Source organism: Cebus imitator, unplaced genomic scaffold, assembly GCF_001604975.1.
Source record: "Cebus imitator isolate Cc_AM_T3 unplaced genomic scaffold, Cebus_imitator-1.0 Scaffold43, whole genome shotgun sequence".
Lineage (NCBI taxonomy): Eukaryota > Metazoa > Chordata > Mammalia > Primates > Cebidae > Cebus > Cebus imitator.
The window spans coordinates 4,329,355-4,349,822 of NW_016107358.1; the positions used below are offsets into that span (position 1 = coordinate 4,329,355).

Below are 20,468 nucleotides of genomic sequence, written 5' to 3' on the forward strand. Positions count from 1 at the left end.
ACTGTAAAGAAGTAGAGCCAGGCACAGTGGCTCACACCTGTAATCCCAGCACTTGGGAGGCTGAGGCAGGCAGATCACGAGATCAGGAGTTTGAGACCAGCCTGGCCAACACAGTGAAACCCCGCCTCTACTAAAAATACAAAAATTAGCCAGGTGTGGTGGCAGCAGAATCACTTGAACCTGGGAGTCGGAGGTTGCAGTGAGCCAAGATCATGCCACTGCACTCTACCCTGGGCAACAGAGCTAGACTCCATCTCAAAAAAGAAAGAAAGAAAGAAGAGAGAGAGAGAGAGAAGGAAAGAAAGAAAGAAAAATATATAAACAGTATGATTGAGAACTGGGATTGAGAACCATCTTTGGATAGATAGGTTATATGGAAGATGGGTTTTGAAGGAGGAAGAAGTTTAATGCAGGAAAGCCAGTTGGGAAGCAATCTCTGTGCTACAGGAAAAAAAAGTTGCTGAGTAACTGAATGAAGGGTGGCCGTGATGTGGAAAGCAGGGTCCCACTGATGGGTTGCAGGTCATGTAGAGACACAGCAAACCTCCATGGCTCCTGCTGGGCAGCTGTGTGCATGCTGTTAACCAAGCAAAGCAAAGCAGGAGAAAAAGGTGTTTGCACTTGCTGAGTTAGAGAGGAAGATGCCCATTAGAAAACTGGATATAAGGAACTGGACTACAGAAGAAGTATCTAGTGAGGACTATGGCTTTAGGAATTATTTGTGTTCAGATGCCATCTCATAGATGAGATTCCCTGTAGAGAGTAAGCACACAGCCGAGAAGAGGAAAATGCAAAGGACAAGTCTCTTTGGAACATGATCACTTTACGGACGGGAAAAAGATTTAATTTCCTCCGATGGAGAATAGGATGAGAGCGGTCAAAAGAAGAGGGAGAACTAAGAAGTGGTATCATAGAGGCCAGAAGACAGCTTCAAGGAAGCTTGGGCTGGGGATCAAGGCTAGAGGCTGCCGCAATCAGGGTTTCCTCAGATAGGGCTCATGACCCTAAATGCTGGTTTCCAATCCTGATTAGAGCCACAGCTGTGTTGCACCTGTATTTCACTTGACTAATTTCTGTCCTAATTCTGGACCTGAAGACAGGGGGCCTGAATTCCTGTCTCAGCTCTAAGACTTTCTTGCCAGGCGACTTGGCAAATCATTAACTTCTTGAGCCTCACTCATTTTCTTCTTTTGTAAAGTGAAAGGGTTGGACGGTAATTGTTTAAAGTTCCTTGTGGCTTTCAAGAGCTGTGCCCTAACTGTTTTGGTGTTTTGCCAAGCTCTGGCTGCACTGCTAACTGCCAGCCTCTGGAGACTAACCATCCAACTGGATATAGAGTTACATAGCTCTCTTATCTCTCCTTGATTTGTTTCTGTGTTGACCTTCCCTACCCTAGAGATAAATACCCAAGGGGGTAGGGTGGGCAGGAGAAAGACTATATCTTGAGTAGACAAAGCTGCCTCTCTGGGGTTTTTCTAAGATAGCAGATCATCAGCTTCTGACTTTGTACCCTCAAGGAATCACACCTTTGCTCTGGAGAAGAGGGTCCCTCCCGCTCCTAGCCAGAAGAGTTAACTCTTGATTTGCCTGCTTACGAGTAATGTGAACTTTTGAATGAATGGTTTATGTCCCAGCTGAAATTCATTTGGCTGTTATGATCTTACTGAACTCTTGCCCCAACTCCAAATCTTTTCGAAAGCCCGACTCCTGCCCCCCATGCCTCTCCCTACTTGCTGATGTATTATCTGTGTTGGAATCTGATAAGATTTATCCATAATTTATCAAGTAATATCATTATAATATGTTATCTCAGAAGGTCTCTAGAATGCAAGCAATGGTTTCACTATTGCTATTTGTAGGCAGATACTCAACAAGAGGCTGCAGCGACAAGAACTCATTCATAATTCAGAAAAATACTGCTGAGATAACAGTTCTTCTGAAATGTAATTGTAAGCAAGACAAATATCAGATAGGTGTAAAATATGTCTAATAGCATCATTAGAATAGGATGAAGCCTGGATTGAGAATGGAGAGGAGGCGAGGCGGGGAGGGAGCCTGAAACCCAAGGGTCACCCAACAAATTAAATAAAACATCACCATAGCTTCCCAAGGACCAGGAAACTAAGGCACAAAGGGGAGCTGTTGCCTGTCAAAGTAACAGCTAGAACCCAAGAGCCCGAGTATCCAGTTTATTCCACAGACATGAAAAGAAGAACCGGAGCCGGGCGTGGTGGCTCACGCCTGTAATCCCAGCACTTTGGGAGGCTGAGGCGGGTGGATCACAAGGTCAAGAGATCGAGACCATCCTGGTCAACATGGTGAAACCCCGTCTCTACTAAAAATACAAAAAATTAGCTAGGCATGGTGGCGCGTGCCTGTAATCCCAGCTACTCAGGAGGCTGAGGCAGGAGAATTGCCTGAACCCAGGAGGCGGAGGCTGCGGTGAGCCGAGATCGCGCCATTGCACTCCAGCCTGGGTAACAAGAGCGAAACTCCATCTCAAAAAAATAAATAAATAAATAAATAAAAATAAATAAAAATAAAAAAAAAAGAAGAACCGGTCCTCTTGAGAACTTTATCATATAATGGAACCGAGCCCAGTGACAAGGACGCCGTGTGGCTAAGCTAAGGTAGCGTAAAGTTCTGGAAAGAGGATTAAACTGAAAGAGAGCAATTCTCTTTCCATCGCTGCCAACAGCGTGGCCTTGGGCAAATGACAAACTGGCCTCCCCGAACCTATTTCCTCATGTGACACAAGGACATTGTGTCCAGGTGATCTCGAAAGGTGTCTGGAGCTGTAACCTTCAGTTTAGGAAAGTGACCGGATGTAGACATTGGCTCTCTGTAGCTTGCACAGATATTAAATAACTCATACTCCTGTTCAGCCAAGGCTGAGAATATCTATCAGTGTGTGAATAGATGTGAGACTGGTGCTGGGATCCTGGCTACTAACAGCAGTGTCAAGCTGTGCCTGGAACTTAATCTCTAAGGGCAGTGAGGAGGACCACTGGGAATTCCTGATAACCCATCAGGAGGACTCACCTGCAGTGCCCACACTAGCCCAGACTGTGGGGATCTGAGAGTTTCCCCCGAGAAGCAGCTCATGGGGCCAGTGTAGAAACATTAGCCGGCTGCTTACCAGGTGGTGGGAAGGTTACTGGGGCAGGAGACAAAGAACGTCCAGGACGACTCTCGCCGGGGATTTCTATCTGCTTCTGATCAAGCATGCTCCGGTGCTCCACTTCAGTGCCTCACAGTGCCCTCGGAGTTGGAAGTAGCCCAGTTCTGAATGCCTTGAGCTGATTTGTGCTGATTAGATCTGTAGCCCTTTGCCTTTCTACTGTTTTCTGTTTCTCTTCTTTCCCTTCTTTGTAGCCAGTATAATTGCACAGCTACCAACCCTCAGCTCCCACACAACTGGCCCAACTCTGTTGCTTCTGATTTCACCTAGGGGCTTCCCGACTGCTGAGTGGCCCCAGAAGAAAGGGACAGATAGAGGTCAGGGTGGTCAGCTCTCTCCTCACCTTATAATCTCAGTACACCTCTGCTGGAGTCATTTCCTGGAGGTCATTTTAGTATAAACGACCAGAATGTTGTCCTCTGTAACTCTACGACGTCTCTTGTAAAATACAGAATACCCACAAGACGGGAGAAGAGAAACAGAGGCAATTTTAGGATTATGACACCATCCTTAAATGGTTCCATGAACAGGGTAAACTGCTGCCTGATTTTATCTTTATGTATGTAAACTTTTAATTGTTAGATGAAACCCAGTGCTTCCTGGAATATTACTACTAAGTAAAACCTTCTCCTGAAACACACACTCCTCAGTTTCCCTTTAGCTTCCCGGACCACTCACCTCTCTGTGTCCCACACTTCCTGGATCTCATAACTGTCAAGAAAAAGGACTTCAACCTTATTCTTGAAGAGTATCACCAAGCTTCCTGAGCACTGTCTTCTATGGCTTTATCTCCTTTATTGCCCTGGCTAACAGGAGCCTGGCTCATGGCAGCAGAAGTGGACCCTTCCCAACTACTGCATAGAGGGCAGATCCCCTCCATTGCACAGTCCTCCAGAGCAGAAAACGTGCAGGACCCATGGCAATGGGGCTAGCACAGGGGGACACGAGTAATGCAAGTCAGCTACAAAGAAGCGGAAGGCTGAATGATCAAGTCCACATCGCTAGAGAAAACAGAAGGCGAAAGTCCAGAAGACAGCCGAAAATCCCACGAATATGCCATGGTATGAAATAAAGTCACGATCTGCCCCATCCAATCTGTAATCCTTTCTTCCATAAACGAGCTCCACCTCAGTGACATTAAGTGCATCCAAACATCTTAACAAAGCACTAGAAATCACTTTTAGCGTTCCAAGGGCTCGTGCTGAATCTACAACGTCTCCGACTTCTCCGTGCTCTGGGAAGGGGGAAGGCATGCGGGAATGGCTGCCCATGTGCTGGGAAACTTTACTCATGCCAAGAAATGAAATCTTCCGAGCCTTTGAAAGGCCTCCAAGAATGTCAGCATGTACTGCCTGCCCACTCTCTGCTGAATGCCTACTTTGGCTGTCTGCTTAGTACTGAATGTGCCAGACAGGCCTTCATACAAAGACGGAGAGTGTGTTGGGCCCATGAAAGGGGAAGGCACAGCTTTTCCGATGTGAATGGCGAGATTCAAGAAGTAGGTGACGAAGCGGGAGGGCGGGGGTGGGGGCCCTCAGGAAAGGTATGCATAAAAGACCGAAAGAGAAGAGCTGGCATCCACCTGGGTGTTAATAAATTCTTTGTCAAAGCTGGAGAGGTGGGTGCCTGCAGCCCTATGATCCATACTTGATGACATGGCTATAGGCCTTGCTTGTAGTAGATTTTCTCTGGATCCAAGGCTCCTGTGATCTGAAAACAAGAATTTTTAAGCCCTGCCAAGACATATATATGTGTACTTCTGTTGACTTTCCAACTCCAAATATATATGCTATTTGTACTGTGTGTTATTTGGGATTTTTCTTTTACTCTTTTCACCTCCGGTATAGAAAAATATTGAAAAATGTTCATTGTCATACATCTGAATATCTCGGAATTTGTTTTTCCTTAAGCTCACTTTAAGAAAAGGAAGAAAAACATTTTGTATAGTGAACCGTGCCTTAACTCTGTAACAGTCCTACTCATAATTCCTTGGCACAGCATCTCCTGCAAGGGGAAAGAACTCTTCGGGTGTTTTGAGCTTTTCCAAGGAGGCAGTCTGATGTCATTGGTGGCAGACACAGTGTGTATGTATCTGTCTTTTGTCTGCACCATCTGTTTTTCTCCTTACACTCTATTGTTCAGATTTATGCTTCTCTCTTTCCGGGAAGTATGCCTTTCCATAAAAGCACAGGCCTTAGGTGCTAAAGGGACCGACCCAATATTCTAACACTGTTTCCTTCTCTTTCTTCCTTCCTAGAATCTTATGGCAAGGGCCTTATATGACAATGTCCCAGAGTGTGCTGAGGAGCTGGCCTTTCGCAAGGGAGACATCCTGACTGTCATAGAGCAGAACACAGGGGGACTGGAAGGATGGTGGCTGTGCTCCTTACACGGTCGGCAAGGCATCGTCCCAGGCAACCGGGTGAAGCTTCTGATTGGCCCCGTGCAGGAGAATGCCTCTAGTCATGACCAGCCTGTGTCTGGACTGATGCAGCAGACCTTTGGCCAACAGAAGCTCTATCAAGTGCCAAACCCACAGGCTGCTCCCCGAGACACCATCTACCAAGTGCCATCTTCCTACCAAAATCAGGGAATTTACCAAGTCCCCACTGGCCACGGCACCCAAGAGCAAGAGGTATATCAGGTGCCACCATCAGTGCAGAGAAGCCTTGGGGGAACCAGTGGGCCCCACGGGGGTAAAAAGGTGAGTAAATGACTAACTAAATTTTTGTTCCTACTTACTTTTTTCCCCGTTGCACTTGGAGCAATAGGAAATGTCTCCAAATAATAACTTGAAACTGCCAAGAAGTAAAAATAACAAATACCCTAGCCCAGGTATCATGTTTGCATGATTTTGCCATTCATCAGTCAGCAAAACTTCCTTGAACTACCACGTGCTGAGTATGGTTGATTTCCAGCCATCAGAAGTTCCTGTGTCATCCTGGGTTACATGGGTTATTAAACTGTTTCTCTCCATCTTTCTCTTTCTCATAGATCAGCTTCTAAGCCTACATTCTGTGCTCAAATAGTCTCCTTTCTTTTCTTTTTTTTTTTTTTTCTCTTGAGACAGTCTCGCTTGTTGCCTAGGCTGGAGTGCAGTGGCACGATCTGGACTCACTGCAACCTCTGCCTCCCAGGTTCAAGCGATTCTCCAGCCTCAGCTTCCTGAGTAGCTGGGACTGCAGGCACGTGCCACCATGGCTGGCTAAATTTTTTTGTATTTTTCATAAAGACACAGTTTCACTATGTTGGTCAGGCTGGTCTCAAACTCCTGACCTCATGATCCGCCCGCCTCGACCTCCCAAAGTGCTGGGATTACAGCCGTGAGCCACTGCCTGGCCAGTTTCCTATCTTTTTTATTTCTTCATTGAGGGGAACAGATACCAAATCTTGTACAAGCCTGATGACACATCAAGGATCCTCCTTTGGCCAAAAGCTGAATCATGACTCAGTGGCCTGGCTGGACGAGGAACCCACCCATAGTAGTGACAGTGAGGAAGCTGGGAGCAGGTCGTGCTGACCAACTCGTTCTACAGACTGGTCAGCTAAGTTTGACTCATTTAAAATGCACAGTGAATTTGGAATGAGGCCATCCTCCTGTCCTTTAAGCAATTCTTATAATAACGCCTGAGACAATGGGTGAAAGCAGTGAAGCTGGGACATTTAAGAGGGAATTAATTTTAAAATATAGTGTGGGGAACTCTGCAACACCCTGTATAATCCCAAATACTCTAGCAATTTGAGATCAACAGAAATCTATTCATTGAACAATGAATGTTGAGCATCCAATATATTTTTGATGCTTGTGATACAGTGATTAATGAAAGAGTCAATAAAGCCCTGGTGATGCTTCCATTGCAGTGGAGGAGACAGAAGCAACTATGAGCATGCCAGGTGGAGACAGGCGTTATGAGGAAAACAGTGTCAGTGGACCGATCGGGGATAATACCCAAAACCAAGATGACGCTTAAAGTGAACATCACAAGGGAGGGATTTTCTCTTTCATTTACTGGCAAATTCCAATGGGTCCTGCAAGATTTGGTATTAGGAATGAACCAATTTAACTGGATAAGAAGCTCTCCCTGAATTACGAGAGGAAAGATGCAGGTACATACCACAAAGGACTTGTTGACTCTTAGGACACTAATTATAGATGTGCCCTGCCCCAAGTAAATCTAATACAAAGTCTGATTTTACAAACCTAAGTAAATTAGGGAATATCTATTTGATGCTATTAGAATCCTCTCTTGAAAAAACAAAAGGGAAAAAAGATTTATTGTTGGATCCCTGTAAATAACAAAAGCACTAATGCATTTTAAAATTACCTTTTATATAAAAAATATGTCTTACAAAATACTTCTCAAGAGCACGCGTGTGGCATGAGTGGAATGTATGTTCCTTAAGAGGAATTCCTCAAGGGTGGCGCACAGCTTTTAGACTTGTAGTGCACACAGCAACCATGCCTGGCTGGAGGTGATAGACTGAACTACGGCTTTTCAAAGTTTTCCTTGCCCCGGGGATTTTAGATTCAAAGGGAAAAAGCGAAGCCTGGCCTCTATCTCCAGAGGGGAAAAAGAACAGTTGAAAGGTGTAATTATAAATAAGTAATTTCTCTCATTCTTAGTCCTGGTTGTTTGCACCTTAAAAAAAGCTCTCCCACCTCTGGGCCAGTATGAGGCAGACAGGGAGGCCAGAACAGGAAACGTTTGGCTGAGAGCTGGTGGGCTCTAAACTTTCATCACAGTTGATTTTGGCAGGAAGGTAGCATGTTTTCCTTTCTAGACCCAATCTTTTCAGTCCCAAGTCGGAGAAGCCTAAGCCTTCAGACTCTTTCCCCTTGCATCTGCTGGGACTGCCCTGCAGGCTTTCCCCAGGGCTCCCCGTCCTTCCAGAGGGCAGAGATTTTCACTCCTCTTCCCTTGGATTGATGTCAAAGGCTGGGCTGCTGGGGTGACCCTCGGACACTCACACTCCATGTTTTGTTTCGCTATTTTGTAAGTCTACATACACTCAGTAGAACATTTTATGTTGAGCAAAGGTAGATGAGTCCTGCAGGAGGAAATCAACTTCTAAAAACGGCCTGTGCCAGCCCTTCCAGGAGTTGCATCCAGGGCTGAGGAGTAGGTCATGCCCTAAGCATTGCACAGTCAGGTCTGGGGTGGCGACATGGCCAGGTGGGGAGGGCAAGAAGGTGGTCCTGCTATCTTCCCTGCCAAATACCTAGGGCTCTCCACAGTATCCTGACCTGGGTCTCTAGGCTGCCTCTCTCCATGTACCCTGGACCAGTGATTCACACTCTTGGGAATGTGGTGCCTCTTCCTTTCTTTTCACTCTTCCTCACTTCTCTTTTCTCTCTCTCTCTCTCCTCCCTCCCTCCCTCCTTCTCCCGCCCTTCCTCCCTTCCTCCCTTCCTTTCTTTCTTTCTTAGTGGAGATGGTTTAGCTGCTAGGAGGTGATTTTAGCCTTCCAGGCAATTGCAACTGTTTTTAAAAAAACATCTGCCAACATCTTCCTGGGTAGAGGATATTCTCAGTGGGTGGGAATCATACTCATGAATGACTTAAGCTTAGGCCCCAAGAGATAATCTCAGTGCACTGGGGACCAGGTGTGGCTTTTTCATTTTTCTGAGTTCACATTTTACTGACTTGCTTAATAAAGCAGTTTGCTCATTTTCTCTTTAAATTTTTCATCTAAAATGGTAATAAGCCCAGAACTAGGTATGCCTGAGAGTTTGAGCTAGGGTCCTTAAAACCTATTGAACAAGAAAATGAGGAGGCAGTGGAATCTTATTCTGAACCCCGGGGGTGGGGTTTAAAAGGTTAATGGGCATAGACTCACCCACAGAGATAGGGAGGGATGGTGAGTTTAAATGCAGATTCCAGGTCTTTCCCCTCAGAGAAACTAATCCAGGAGGTCTGGTTTGGGGCCCAGGAATCTGCATTTTATTGAGCTCCTTGCATAGTTTTGGAGGTGGTATGCTAGGACTAGACTTCGAGAAACACTGTAAAGGGACCATGAAGGGGCTGGGACATGTTCCAATCTGATTATGAATCGGGACTTTCCATAGTTCAAAATTCCCTTAATATTGCTACAAACTGGGCTTCGGAAGTTCTACCCAGCACAGTTTTTCCTACTAATGAATCACATAAGGAAAAAAAAAAAAGACAGTGAATTCTGCCTTCAATCACTTCAACTTTGCTCTCTTGGAAACTCCACCCTCTACCCACCCTCTTGCAGCCCCTCCACACTAACTGACATTCATCACTTATTAAATCAGCGTTTAGAGAAGGAAATATCGTCATAAAATCCCCACCCTTTTAGGAAACAAGCAGACAGCATGAGAACTCTGCAGAGAGCAAGGGCTTCGGGGTTCGGCTGATGCTGGCTTGTTTCTCCATAGCTGTATTTGCCTTGGTGAGTCGCTGACCTTCTCCAGGCCTTAGTTTCTTCATCTGTTTAATGGGAACGATCTTAACGACTTCAGAAGGCTGCCGTGAGAATTAAATGGAAACGTACAGAGAAAGTCCCTGGCACAGTGCTTAGAATGGCAGGGGCTTAAAACAATGCATTCCCCTAGCCTTGCGTGTCTTTCCTTTCTCAGAGTTTATTTTCCACTGCGTCGGCCCTGTTGTGTTTCTTACTAGACACCAAAGGTACAAGTGATTTCTTGCTAACACGTATGCTGTGCTTTTTCAGTGTATGTCTTTCTCTTTGGTTCTACAAGAATTCTGCAAAGGGTGGAAGAGAACTCGCCAAGTTATCTGAAAACCATATACGCCGACACCTTTACTTAATTTCCCTGGTCTTTTTCACTCTGGTTTTGTGTGCAGGGCCGTTTTATCCATTAGGCATTGCAGGCAACGGGCCCAGGGCCTATGAGAATGTTGGAGAGCTGAAGAAAAGATCTTTTGCCTCCAAAATATGAAACACAGAAATTGCAAAATAGAAATTAATAAACATTGAGACCAATGTCTAGGAAACCATATCATGTTTACCCTGTTAATTGTTTTATTTAGGGCTCATAACTATTTCATCATAGTAGAAAACAATATGTAGGTTATATTTTTCACACTTTGCAAAGATTTCTAAATATGCATCGTGATTGCCAAGAACCCACAGGCAATCCTAAATTAAATGAATTACTCATAGTCGAATAATTTGAAAAGCTGAATTATAAAAGAAGAAAAAAGTTTTCAATTTTTAACAGCAAAAATTCTACTTAATATGGGATTATGGTTTGGGGTAAATGAAACGTATAAATGTCCAAAACCAAAAGCCCAGAAAGATCTAAAATAGTCTCATTTCAGCCAGGCGTGGTGGCTCATGCCTGTAATCCCAGCACTTTGGCAGGCCGAAGCAGGTGGATCACCTGAGGCCAGGAGTTCGAGACCAGCCTGACCAACGTGGAGAAACCCCGTCTCTACTAAAAATACAAAATTAGATTACAGGCATGGTGGCACATGCCTGTAATCCCAGCTACTCAGAAGACTGAGGCAGGAGAATAGCTTGAACCCAGCAGGCAGAGGTTGCAGTGAGCCGAGATCGTACCATTGTACTCCAGCCTGAGCAACAGAGGGAAACTAGGTCTCAAAAAAAAAGTCTAATTTCTCTGCTTCAGAGATCAGTGAAATTGCCACCTGAGTTCATCCATTTCACGGTTGATCTGCATGGGAAATTACATGTGCTTCTCTGATTATTCTTTGGATGTGTTGCTTTTATTCTGAGCGCTGGAACTAGATTTGTTGTACCTCTTTCTGAAGATCTGTTTGGGGCTACATTTCAAGCTCCATCAGCGCACGGCCTGACTGCTGTAGGCAGAGCACTTGGGAGAGCATCAGCCCCCAGACAGCAGCCCAGTGAACCAATGAACAAGGCAGACACAAGAATCAAAGTGTTCAATTAGAGTTAACCCTTAATTAACTGAAAGGTGGTTCTGATCTTATCACACAGCTACCCCCCAACATGCTGCTGTTCGAAAATCACCGTCCAGCTCATTACCATCTGGTCTGAGAGGTGTCAGATTATCTACTGTCATTTCCCTCACAGAAGGGCCTTTCAGAATGTCACTGTCTGCATCTTGTAAGCATAACTATTCATATACCATAAAGGAGCATTTTGAAGCAAAGCATGAGTGATGTAAAGTTGGGCTTGTCTGAGAGTTTAAATTCCGTACATTTTACCCAGTTTAGACAAGATTAGTTAACTCCTCTGTGGTCACCTAAGGAGGAAAACTAGACTTCTTTTTTGAGTTAGGGTCTCGCTCTGTTGCCCAGGCTGGAGTGCAGTGGCACCATCTTGGCTCACTGCAACCTCCACCTCTGGGTTCAAGCGATTCTATCGCCTCAGCCTCCTCAGTAGCTGGGACTACAGGCATGCGCTACCATGCCTGGCTAATTTTTGTGTTTTTAGTAGAGATGGGGTTTCACCATGTTGTCCAGGCTGTTCTCGAATTCCTGGCCTCAGGTGATCCTCCCACTTCAGCTTCCCAGAGTACTGGAATTACAGGTGTGGGCCACCAAGCCCAGCCTGACTTTTTCTACTGAAAATCAGAACTTCCTTTGTATATGTTATGATTTACCTAGAATGCCTTCCCTCTCTTCTACCTGTGAACTCCTAACCATTCTTTAGAACCCACGAAGGTTCATCCCCTCCATGAAGGTTTCTCTCTGCAATCCAGCTGTTTCCCCTCCCCTGTGGTCCCAGAATATGTTGAATATTTCACTGATCTCAAGGGCTCCTTAAAAATGTAATGGCCTGCCATCACAATGTGTGTGATGGTCTAGAATGGGTAAGCAATGCTTTGAGGTGGCACTTGGAAAACTCAGGTAATATTCAGATTTAACAAGATCCCATGATATCATCTTTAAGGATCATTTTCTACCTTCCAAAATAGGTCACAGCCAAATGTTGGCAGGAAATGATTCATAGGTTTTAGCCAGGTCTTCTAGGCCCATTCCTGAAAGGTAATGTAAGAAGCAGAAATAGATTAGCTACAATGTTTGTACCTTCCTAGACACTGAGTCATTACAAATTACACACATACACGTACATACACATGTACATACATACAAACACAGACACCCGTAAGCTGCTGGCTAAGGAACAAGGACTTCCCTTATTGGAATTTGAGGCATTGTGAAATCTGGTTGCCCAGAGCGACACTCAGATACCAGCCAACTCAGTGCCATATATTAGCAGCATGACCTGTCTACCAACAACCAAAAAATAGATTTAGAGGAAATGAAAGCTTCCAGAAAAGTTAAAGTCTGACTTCACCTCACTTTCTCCTGTTCCCTCCCTATACACACACAAAATACATACATACCCAAAAAATACTTCTAGGGTAGAGGGTACTTCAGTTTCTTCACTTTTAAACTCAATAAAGTACAACTATGTTCCAGAATGGTACATTTCTACATAAAGATAATCCTAATTTAAATAAATTTTCTGTCTCGATACATGGCTTTTGGGGCTATGCAGAGAAATAAACCTGTGATCTAAAATATCTCCCCTGGAGTTTTAAGATACACTTTAATATTACACAAAACTTGAGGTCATTCAGCCCTTGAAGGGCAGGAATTTATGAGCTCACTTTGAAAACGAGAAGTATCTTTTCTCAGACAAGTCACCCACGCCAATGCAATGAGCAAACTGTAACACTCCTCCTTAAAAATTAACAAAGGTCTCTTTTGTTTGGCCAGTGCCAAAGCCTTCAAACTCAGTTGCACTTTATGGTGTTTATAGATAATGCACATTTCTAAGAGCACATTAGTAACTTCTTATAAACCCACACCAAAGCAAACAGAGGTTAACCTTCCTTTTTCAATGATTTCATGCTAAGCGACTGTGCTTATCAGAGTGAAGAGGTAAGAGACTGCATTAGTATGATGTCTGGCTAAAGTAGGAGAACACTGTATTTGTGAGAGAGAGAACAGAATAAATTGATTTATTTAATTTCATAGTAAAACAAACAATATTGGTTGAACACATCTTTAAAAAGAGACTTGGTTGAATATATTGTGCAAAATGCAGAACTAGAAACTCAGCAATCAAAAGCACTTCATTCTAACTAGCTGTGTCTTAAACATTGCCAAGATAACTTCTAAAGAGATGTGCTCCTCCTGTTTAAAGTGTATTGGTGCCACTCAATAGGACAATGTGCCTTCCTCAAAAGTCAGATGTAGGTTGGGCAAGATGGCGCTCACCTGTAACCCCAGTACTTTGGGAGGCTGAGGCGGGTGGATCACCTGAGGTCAGGAGTTCACAACCAGCCTGACTAACTTGGTGAAACCCCGTTCCTACTAAATACAAAAAAATTGGCCAAGTCTGGTGGCACATGCCTATAATCTGAGCTACTTGGGAGGCTGAGACAGGAGAATCGCTTGTACCTGGGAGGCAGAGGTTGCAGTGAGCCAAGATCTCGCAATTGTACGCCAGCCTGGGCAACAAGAGAAAAACTCCATCTGGAAAAAAAAAAAAAAAAAAAAAAACCCCAACAAAAAAAAAAAAAAAAAAAAAAAAAAGTCAGGTGTATCTCTAGTAACATTTGAAGAGTACCAAGGAGTCCTCTCTTTAAAGGGACCCCACAGTATATCAATTTTTTGAAGCAAAGAAGCCTTTAGCAACGCCGCAATCATCTCTGATTGGAATAATTTTGGTAACACTTGGTTTTCTTAAAGCATGGCACACTTAAACCAGTTATTTATTGCAATGGTTTTTTGTTTTCCAACTCACGACCAACTGAATGTGCAGCCTTCACTGGTGTTATTACTCTGCGCTTCCGTCTCATTTTGCAAGACGGTTTTAGAACTAGAGTGGGAGTGACCACAAGGTGCCTTGAGCCTTGGCTCCACGTTAGGGATCCTATAGAGGTACTGTCACCTGATCCTCTCCACAGCCTTCTGAGGGGCACCTCTCAGCATTCGCTGTTCAGAGGAGGGAACTGAGGTCTGAGAAGTAAGTTCACTTGCTGAAGTTAACTTGCTGCCTCCAGTGAGAGGCAGGATTGATATTTGAGCCCACGTCTGTCTGACTCCAATGCTAATGATTTTTACATCCTGGTTAAAGGACGATGCTGCCAAGCCCTTAAAGAAGAAGGCATATTTGGATACCTCATTAGCAATTTGGGTGCTAAAACATACCCTGTTGCCAGGATGAATTAGAGTTGCTGCCCAAGCCTCCCACCTCAGATCCAGGGAGTAGCCTCAATGCTGAGGGAATCGGAGCGTGGAAGTTCCCCCCACCAGATATACTGGGCAGTTTCAGAGAGGGCTGATCCAGGAGCCCTGAGCAGGTCACTAGGGTAATGTTCAGACTCCAATACCACTGAGAACATTGCTATGTTGGCTTCCTCTGCCATATGGAAAGACTGTCTTTTCAAATGACTTCAAATTCCTCCAAATGGACAGTTTCATTTAACCAGGTGGGGGCACCCCCCAAAACATAAGTTACCCAGCTTTCAAGTTGTGCTTCTCATACAAGCAAATAACTTTCTTTGAGAGTATTTGTGAAATTAGAAAAGTAGTAAATTTCTGGAAAATGTCTAACATGTATTGCTCGTCTAGGCCGCAGGGCATTGAGAAACGTAAACACTGCACTGCTGACCCAGCTAACCAAGGGTCCCTTCACGTCTCTGTCATTTACAGACTGAGTAACTAATTCTACGTTAGTTCCCTCAACTGTGAAATGGCAAATGAAGCTGGATTATCTCTAATGATCTTTGCTAAAATTTTATGATCCAGATATCCTTATCTGATTCTTTCTCAGAAGCATTTTAGCAGTTTAAAAAAATAGGCTGACAGCAAGAGTCTTTTTTTTTTTTTTTTTTTTTTTAGACAGAGTCTTGCTCTGTCACCAGGCTGCAGTGCAGATGCACAATCTTGGCTCACTGCAACCTCCGCCTCCTGGGTTCAAGCAATTCTTCTGCCTCAGCCTCCCAAGTAGCTGGGACCAGAGCTGTGTGCCACCACGCCCGGCTAATTTTTGCATTTTTAGTAGAGACGGGCTTTCACTGTGTTGGCCAGGGTGGTCTTGATCTCTTGACCTCATGATCCGCCCACCTTGGCCTCCCAAAGTGCTGGGATTACAGGTGTAAGCCGCCGCGTCCCGCCAAGAGTCTTTTTTTAAAAAAAGAAAAGACATTCAAGCATTGATTATAAATTTCCACTTGACCCTTAAGTTTTTGCAAATCCTTCCTACACTTCCTTTAGGATCCAGCCCACCGTCCCATCCAGAACCACAGTGCACTTTGGAAGACAGAGCTGTGCCAAAAGACAGCAGGTGCAGGCAGGGACACTATGGGGTAGGGCTTGGGGTGAGCTGAGCCAGTGAGAATCAGTGTCTGACAGACCTGGGTCTTGTACCAAAGAAAACTTCCAGAGTTCTGCACCACGGGGAACTCTCATCCCTGTTTTGTTACCAAGAGCTAAGAAAGCACTTCATCCTGGAACTCACTGTTTTCTGCCCACTTTCCTTTGTTTAATCCTGTTGGCTTTGCAGAGGACTTTTTAGGCCTGGTGTCTCTGGACATGACAACCATCTTCAGAGCTGTCACCAAGTTCTGCCTCGTGAGTGTTTTCCCTCATCAGCCACTGCACCCTTTCTTCCAACTAAACCATGAGAGTTCTCCTATTTAGGAGGAAATGATACCAATAGGCATTTGGGTCCCCAAATTCTCATCTCCCACCTCCTCTCCATAGTCCCATTCCCCTGGGGGAAGTCTGTAGGCACCTCTCTAAAATTTATTTCCCAATCTAAATGGAGTACTCAGCATCCTGTTGAATTTATTTGGACATCAGAAGAGCCAAAATACTTGTGCTTTTTATAGTTTTCATTCAAAGAACATTTCAGTCCGTGAGATAGAAAAAAGAAAAATGGCTTTGCTATGTCCAACTTGTCACAGGCTTGTATTTGGCATTGTCCTGAGAAAGACCTCAACCACCTATGGGACCCAGATGCCATTTCCCGTCATGTTCTTTCACATTAAATGCTTCTAGCTGCTCGCTGGTGCTTGGTCACTCTATAACTAAATATTGCTTTAGCACTTGCTACACAAAGAGCTTCCTGAAAGCAGCAGGGGAGACATGCTGGGGGCCTAACAATCAGAGCACTGTTTCTATTGAGTGGTTTGCTGCCCGATGCTGTGTCAAATGAAAGTGACCCAAGAGCACCACTGCCCCACTTCTGAGCTTCCAGTTGTGACTTTTTCCTCACTGGGGAAAGAAGCTGGCTGTGATTTAGATGTGGCTAGCAAGAGGTTTAGCTCTGGCATAAAATCAGGCAACAGAATGACTTTGAAAGAAAGTAAATCACCTCTCCAAAATACATGGGAAAAAAAACTTCATGAACACAAGAGACGCATTCGGAAGGGTTAACCACGGACACGGCTTAAGAGGGTGTATTTTTAAGGCCAGACTCAGTTTTCATTATATTGTTGCTATGCAAGTAAATAAATGAGCTCACTGCTACACCCAAGCTGGGCAGAGAGAATTTATAGAGAATTAATAAATCCAGGGTAGGCAACATGTGGCTTTTTCTCTGGTCCTAGAAAAGCAACTAGTACTCTTGGATTTTAAACAGGCAAACCACTGTAGCTTTACAGTTTCTGAAAATTGGATCCCAGTTCTAATGGGCAGGCAGTGATAATGGTAATGTTTCTTTTCCTGGGGTTTTCTTTAAAGGGAAGGGATCAAATAGTTCATTTAAGACAAAGAGGTTATTATAAAGTCTAATAAATACTGTGGTGGCTCTGTTCATGCTTTTCAAGGGCATTTAAGTAAAAGAAGTCCTTTCCAACAGGCAGTTTTGGAAATCTAAACACTCTTGTTAATTCATGAAACACAAAGAGAGATAATGCAAATAAACCAGGGGCTGGGGAGGAATTAGAGATATACAGGAAGCAGTCAAATTTCACCTCCCATATATGCCAAGAAAAATATAAATACATGGCTGTTAATCAGTAAAACACACTTTTACATTCAGAGAATCCTAGGTACTATTAATGGTGAGGTTATAAATCTGTAATCATTATGGCACAGGGAAACTTTCTAGCTTCTCATCAATTACCCATTGGTATTTTCTGAGCACCTCCTGGGTGACCTAGCTCCTGATGAGGCCTTAGGACATAAGAAGCTGGTTCCACACATTCGTGCCCTGCTAAATTAATGGGGAAACTCCACTGGTCAATAATCAAGGCATTATCTCTATATTGGAGGCAACGGATTGCGCAATTCAGGCTATTCATCAAGTTGCTTTGGATTGTAGAGACTTAGACACAGAGAATCATGGGACATAGAAACTAGAACAGGTCTGTGTTCCATGGTTCTCTTAGAAGAAAACCTTTCAAGTAAGATTTATTATTTTTAAAAATCTTATTAAAATGACAAAAAACAATTTAGTGATTTTTAAATTTTTGATGCATACAAAGATAGACACAGACAGATAATGTAGAATCAGGCAACAGAATGACTTTGTAGAAGTCATAATGTAGAAGCAGAAATAGTAAGTCACTAGCGCATGACCAATGCTGCTGAAGTGACCCAGTCTCCTCCCCATCCGTCTCTTTGTCTCTCATCTACTCCACCCGATGCTTCCTTTCAAGAAGTGGGGTTTTTCTGTTTCATTTTTTTTACTGCTTTGTTCTTACTTAGGGTTGCTGGAAGCACATGGAAGGAAGGAAGGAGTCAAAACGAGACAGTGTTGGGAGTGGAGAGATGAGAAGTCATGATAAGTAGGTGACCCATAGGGCTGGCATCAGAAGGAAACATAGCAGAACATGGCAGGTCTGAGGATTGCTGTGGGGAGAGGGATTGGCTTTTGTAAGTGGCAGCCATCTGCTCCCTTCCGACTTCCCTTAGTGCTCCATTGAGCTAGCGGCATGCAGCTGAGAAACTGAAGTTCTCCTGCCCACGTGGCCTCTGCTGCCACTGTGCTGCCCCTATCCCAGGCACCTGGACAGCTTGCATTAAGGAGGTAAAGTGGCTGCCCAAGGAAAGAAGTGTCCCCAAGTAGACTTGCTGAGACCTTGAACAAGTGACACAATGTGAGCAGAATTTGTCTTGATAGAAAATGTTTTGCTCCTAGGCATTCCAGAGAGATGGGCAACTGCCCTACTTCTTGGTGAGATCCTCTAAACAAACCCAGCTTGTGGACCTGCACTGGAAAGATCTCATCTGATGAGCATTTTAATAAAGTGTCCTGAGTTTGGGGCCTTGCCATCTTTCTCTCGGATAAATGTCTTTATCTCCTAGGCTTGGAAAAACACATTTTCTCCTGGGGTATCCCATTGGCGTGCCTTCAGCTGCTCCGGTGATAACCATGATAATACCAATACTGATAGGAACAGCAGAAAACAGTAACTTAAGGAACTCAAAGACCACTGATGATCATCAAAGACCACTGTCTCTTCCCATTTGCTGCTTTGGTTTGAAATTCTCACGGCCTCTTAGGTCTCACTTTGAGCACTATACATTCCTAAAGATTAATTTATTTCTATCTGACTTAATCTTGTTTTCTCCCATAATTTGATCATAAAACATTGTGAAAGAAAACAGCCTTGAGATCTGTGATTACTAAGACATACATAACATTCTTAGCACATTAGAAAGCAAGAATGGACTGTTGCTTGTCTCGTTCCTGTTGTCTGGTCTCCTGACTTCCTGGTTATCTTTGATTGTATATTGGACATTGTGTTTTTAATATATTTGTGGAAATAACATAAAGTTTATGAAGATATTCTCTGCCTTCAGAGAGAATTTGGTTTCCTTCTGCCAGCCTCATAGGTACACATACATCTGATTTTGTGTTTTGAGATGTTCTGGCAATCCTGATGTCTTTAGCTTGTGCAAGGGTGGATTTACTTCCAGTTAATATTTATTTTGGACATAGTCCTTAGGGTTCCAACCCAAAGTTGGAAGTGGTTTGGGGTTCCTATTTTGGTGAGCCCTATAGTCCAATGTTTCCCCTCACCCAAAGAAGCTGTAGAAAGCCCAACACAGCCTCCCAGTCACCTGTTTCAGATCAGCAGAAAATAGCAAATGCCCCCAAGGAAAAGCAGTCTCACCTCGAGGAATTCTTCTCCCAAATGTTGACCTAGTAATTCTTTATTATCCTTTAAGTCTTGACACTATTAAGAAGATCTTTTCCAGCTTTTCTTCATTTTTTTAAGTTGTCTTCGGCAAGATGATTAATCTCAGTTACCTAGTTCATGATTTCTAGAAGTCAAAGTCGAAAGGTGAAATCTATATAGCCTGGGTGACAATTACAATAACAATAGCTAAGGCTTATGGCTTTCTGCCAGGCACTTTATTCACTTGATCTCATTTAATACCCATATAGCCTATGAGGTAAGTATAATTTCTATTTTACTTATGAGAAAACAGGCTTAGAATGGAAATTGGTCATGTGCTCATGGCTTGTGAGTGGTAGAGCCGGGATTTAGATCCAGCTCTGCCTGAGTCCAGCTTCTGTGTGTCAATCACGTCCCTCTTCAGAACTAATTCTTCCAATAAGCAAAAGAAAAAGACCCAGTGGGGCCATGGTGGTTGGCACACAGCTTCTCATGAACAAGCCTGTCACATATCCCCAGAACTAAAGCAAGCATATTCTCCTTCTGATGTCAAGGTAAAAAGCAGGGTTTGTTTTGGTTTCTCTTTTCCAAAACACTCTCCCACATGTTTCTGCCTTGTGGCTAAGAAGAACCTAGGTGTTCATGTCACATATGGGCTCAACTGGGGAATAGGAAACTGTCGAGCAGCCCTCCCACAATGGTGGCTTTACCCAACTTGAGGTGCATTCTTCTACGGTTTCTGATATCTCAACTTCACCTGACATTCCCTTGCTTTCTTGACTCCCTCTCTTGCCCAGTACCACCATGCATGCCTGATAGGGTATAGTTCTGCCCCTTATCCTGTGGGTTCTACTTAACCCAGAGTTGGCCTAGCTGGAAACTAAGCTTATTCACATACTGGCAGACCTCACGCCATCTTGCATCACAGCCTTCAGTTTTCCTTTAATTGATTAATGTATCACTCAATAGATTTATGCAAGACCTACTGTGCTAGGCACAGTACCAGGCCCTGTGGTTTATACTTAAATGAAGAAGGGGCCACAGTGGCTCACAACCGTAATCCAAGCACTTTGGAAGTCTGAGGCGAGCAGATCACGAGGTCAGGAGATCGAGATCATCCTGGCCAACATGGTGAAACCCCATCTCTACTAAAATACAAAAACTTAGCCAGGTGTGGTGGCGCGCACCTGTAGTCTCAGCTAAGCAGAAGGCTGAGGTAGG

General features: G+C 44.0%; 1 protein-coding gene across 3 annotated transcripts in view; it reads left to right on the forward strand.

Annotated features, from left to right (window-relative positions):
- The window catches only part of NEDD9 (neural precursor cell expressed, developmentally down-regulated 9), a 190,240-nt gene that overhangs the window by 154,769 nt on the left and 15,003 nt on the right, over window positions 1–20,468 (forward strand). For all 3 annotated transcript variants that reach the window (XM_017526665.2, XM_017526666.2, XM_037737830.1), the window contains one exon: window positions 5,439–5,885. In XM_017526665.2, coding sequence (XP_017382154.1) covers window positions 5,439–5,885 — 447 coding nt within the window. The remainder of the gene's footprint in view (window positions 1–5,438; window positions 5,886–20,468) is intronic.